General features: G+C 43.1%; 1 protein-coding gene across 8 annotated transcripts in view; it reads right to left on the reverse strand.

Annotated features, from left to right (window-relative positions):
* akap13 (A-kinase anchoring protein 13) overlaps positions 1-3,879 on the reverse strand; it is a 190,987-nt gene that overhangs the window by 6,907 nt on the left and 180,201 nt on the right. For 7 of the 8 annotated variants that reach the window (XM_050072195.1, XM_050072197.1, XM_050072191.1 and 4 more), the window contains 2 exons: positions 742-853; positions 7-638 (listed from right to left, as the gene is read on the reverse strand). The exons of the other annotated variant lie outside the window; for it this stretch is intronic. In XM_050072195.1, coding sequence (XP_049928152.1) covers positions 268-638; positions 742-853 — 483 coding nt within the window. In that variant the 3' untranslated portion in view covers positions 7-267. Of the gene's footprint in view, positions 1-6; positions 639-741; positions 854-3,879 lie in introns of those variants that run through there. 8 annotated transcript variants of the gene reach the window in all.

Consider the following 3,879-nt stretch of genomic DNA (forward strand, 5'->3'; position numbering starts at 1 on the left):
GCCAATGCAGGCCATATTTAACTGAAATTCACAGCATGCGTCTCTGCCACTGCAGGACATATTTAACTGAAATTAACAGCATGCGTCTCTGCCACTGCAGGACATATTTAACTGAAATTCACAGCATGCGTCTCTGCCACTGCAGGACATATTTAACTGAAATTAACAGCATGCGTCTCTGCCACTGCAGGACATATTTAACTGAAATTCACAGCATGCGTCTCTGCCACTGCAGGACATATTTAACTGAAATTTAAAGTATGCATGTTAACTAAAATAATTTAACACATATTGGTCCCTGACCAGCCGACCACTGTTGTCATCAGGGAAGATGGCAGGATTGTCCCAGTCCATGTGTGATGGCACTCTGGGGGCCCTCTCCTTCCTCAGGCAGGCCACATTGTGGAGGACAGCACAGGCCGCAGTGATGTCACATGCCTTCAAAGGGCTGACCCTTAAGTGGTTAAGACATTGAAAGCGTGCCTTCAGGAGGCCAAAGGTCATTTCGATCCTGGCCCTTGTCCTGGCATGGGCATGATTATAGGCCTGCTGTGCTTCCTGAGGGTCTGTGTATGGTGTGAGGAGAAAAGGCTGGCAGGCATACCCCCTGTCCCCCAGCAACACACCAAAAAATTCACCTGTCAATACAAAATCTCATCATCACAACCTCATAAATAGAGTGACATTCTTGACACAGCCATGATGTAAAAAGTGGTTATTAACAGAGGTTGTGTGGCTCACCTTGTGATAGACGCTGATAGATTCCAGAGGTCCGAAAGACTCGGGAGTCATGGACCGAGCCGGGCCACTTTGCCACAACATTGCTGATCAGATAGTCAGCATTGCAGACCATCTGAAATTATACGATGAAGACTATTAAACCAATCAATGCACATCACAAGCAATGCACAGTGTTCATTAATCGACAATATCAAAAAGTCATGTTCACCTGAACATTAATGCTGTGAAAGGATTTCCTATTCACAAAGTCGGCGGATTATATATATATATATATATATATATATATATTTTCTTATGATCAATCAGCATACACATGCATGCACACAAACACACACACACACACACACACACACACACACAAAATTGCATACATATAATGAAACAGCAGAGGAGCATGGAGCATGAGGATCTAAGATAAGGTAAGGTAAGATAAGAGGAACTTTATTTATCCCAAAGGGAAATTCAATTAAGTCATTGAGCTCATCTATTTATCAAAGAGTTATACAGTCTGATGGAGTTACATTTACACAATTTCACTCACATCTGCAGTCAATTTCAGTTACAATTTCAACTGATTCATAATCAGAGTACAACTACGTTTTCGGAGATGTTACTTAACTAGGCTATTTGGATTGTAATTGTGATGGTTTCAGCGGAGCAGTGAGTGTGTATTTGTGCACTACTTACGCATTCAGGCGGTCTGCAACTTTGCCACGCTTTCTCTCGTTGTTTTGTAACTGTGGCGGTGTTGCCTTTCTTTTTGATTTGATCCTTTACCTCTTCGTAAGCCTCCATGAGGATTTCTGCCTCCGACGGGGAAAAGTACGGTGCTCTTGTTGCCATGGTGAATCGGTGAATCTGTGATCGATGGCGGGGTCTATTTGAGGAAGCCGCGTGCGCGCACTGATCCAGGATTGGTTTCACCTGCCTTGATGAATCCGTGTCTGCTCATCCTGGCTTGGTCTTTGTGCAACCCATTAAGCCTGGACGTTCTTGTTTTGGATTCGTTGAACCCAGCTCAGTCATTTATCCTGGATGTCTGAATCCTACTTTTGTGCAACGGGCCCTAGGTGATAGCTTAACATCAAAATATCATCAAAACTGCTTTGAGGGGGGTCGCGCGGGATCATTATGGGTAGTGAGTAGACGCAACTTCACCACGTGAAAAAACGTCATCTTAGCGCAACATTTCTGTTGTATTTTATCTTCAAACCACTTAAGGGACATCACAGTATGACAGGGAAAGGTAGGTCTCATCAGGACCATCATGGACAAGCTCTGTTTCGGCACATTAGCGACAAAGCTAACCCCTCATCATCACATGCCTACGACGAAAAAGACGATCCGACCCTCTTGTTGATGGTTAAACTCATTGAAACTTTCCGAGCTGAAACCCGCTGCTCCATGGGGACCCTGCAGTCTACTGTGGACTCATTTGGTTCCCGTCTCACTGTGGTTGAAACCTCGCTACAAGATTTTGACAACAGGATTACTGCATTCGAGGCCAAGTGTGAGGCGCTGGAAAAGAGCAACAAGTTGCTTATGGCTAAAACGGAGGACTGGAGTCCAGGAGTAGACGCCAGAATCTCTGAGTGTTTGGTATTCCAGAGAAGTTGGATGGGCCACAAGTCACGGCATTCATGACTGATTTCTTTGCGAAGATGTTGGGTATGGATATTCCTGATGGTCATGAGAAGTTTGACTGGGCGCATCATCTTGCCTCCCAGCCAGGCTCAGGTACAAATGCCATACCCAGACCCATGACTATGAAGGTGCACCATTTCAGAGTGAAGCTGCGCATCCTCCAGCTGGCCAGGGAAAAGGGTCTTCTTACTTACTGTGGACACCTAGTGCATATTTACCCAGATTTAACATCGGAGATTGCTAAACAGAGAGCATCTTACAACAATATCAAGCAGATGCTACGGGCTGCCCGCATCCAATACGGGCTGTTATTCCCCGCTCGGCTGCAGGTGACATTCAACAGCAAGAAGTATAGCTTCGCCACACCGGAGGATGCGGAGAAATTCTACGAGGAGACCATATCCCCAACACTCCAGGTGGATCAAGCAGGTGCCGCTCACAGATAACTTTCTTATTTTTCTGTCATACAGCAGCCGCATAGGCACTTATATTTGGATGACTGAGGACACTTAGGTCTTATACCATTTTTTTCTTTTTCTCCTCTTTCTTTTTAGCCATCATTATCCTACATGACTGAGTCTGGTGAGTTTGTACTTTATTTGGGTACTGTTCATAATCTATTTTACTATTGTTTTTTCCTAGACGTGTGTTATGATTAAAGGGATGCTCTTTAGCGATGTTGTCCTTATTTAAATGTATATGGCCCCCACTATAAGTTCTTTTGATTTTTACACTTAAGTGTTTTCCTTGTTCTCAGACTGGATTGTCAATCATCTGTGGTGGCTGGTGACTTTAATTGCTGCCTAAGCCCTTGTTTAGATAGATCTAATAAAAGCTCAGCTTTATCTTGGGCATGGGCAGTCTGTGCTTGGCTGCTGCACTGATATACATTTTATTGATACATGGAGGACTCTTCATCCCACTGAAAGACAATTTACATTTTATTCAAAGGTTCAGGATTCATCATCTAGAATTTATTATTTTTTCACATCTAAATATACCCTTCAATCAATCAATCAATCAATTTTATTTATAAAGCCCAATATCACAAATCACAATTTGCCTCACAGGGCTTTACAGCATACAACATCCCTTTGTCCTTATGACCCTCGCAGCGGATAAGGAAAAACTCCCCAAAAAAACCCTTTAACGGGGAAAAAAAACGGTAGGGTAATCTCCTGTTCCATTGGTAATATTATTATAAATGATCACTCACCAGTGTTTTTGGTCATGTCCAGCAAAGTACAACACCCCAAGGGGCAATAGTGGTTTCCTAATAATCTTCTCAAAAACCCTAATTTTGGGCTGTATCTTACTGAACAGTTTAATCATTTTATCACTGAGAATGACACTCCAGGTGTGTCTCCTTGTCTAATATGGAAAACTGCTAAGGCTATTATTCGTGGCAGCGGGTTGTGGAACAACAGCTAAGTAAACACATATGACTATTGTCACACATGTATACTGCCAGATATTAATACATACTTTCAACAT

Source organism: Epinephelus moara, chromosome 20, assembly GCF_006386435.1.
Source record: "Epinephelus moara isolate mb chromosome 20, YSFRI_EMoa_1.0, whole genome shotgun sequence".
In the NCBI taxonomy this organism is placed as follows: Eukaryota; Metazoa; Chordata; class Actinopteri; order Perciformes; family Serranidae; genus Epinephelus; species Epinephelus moara.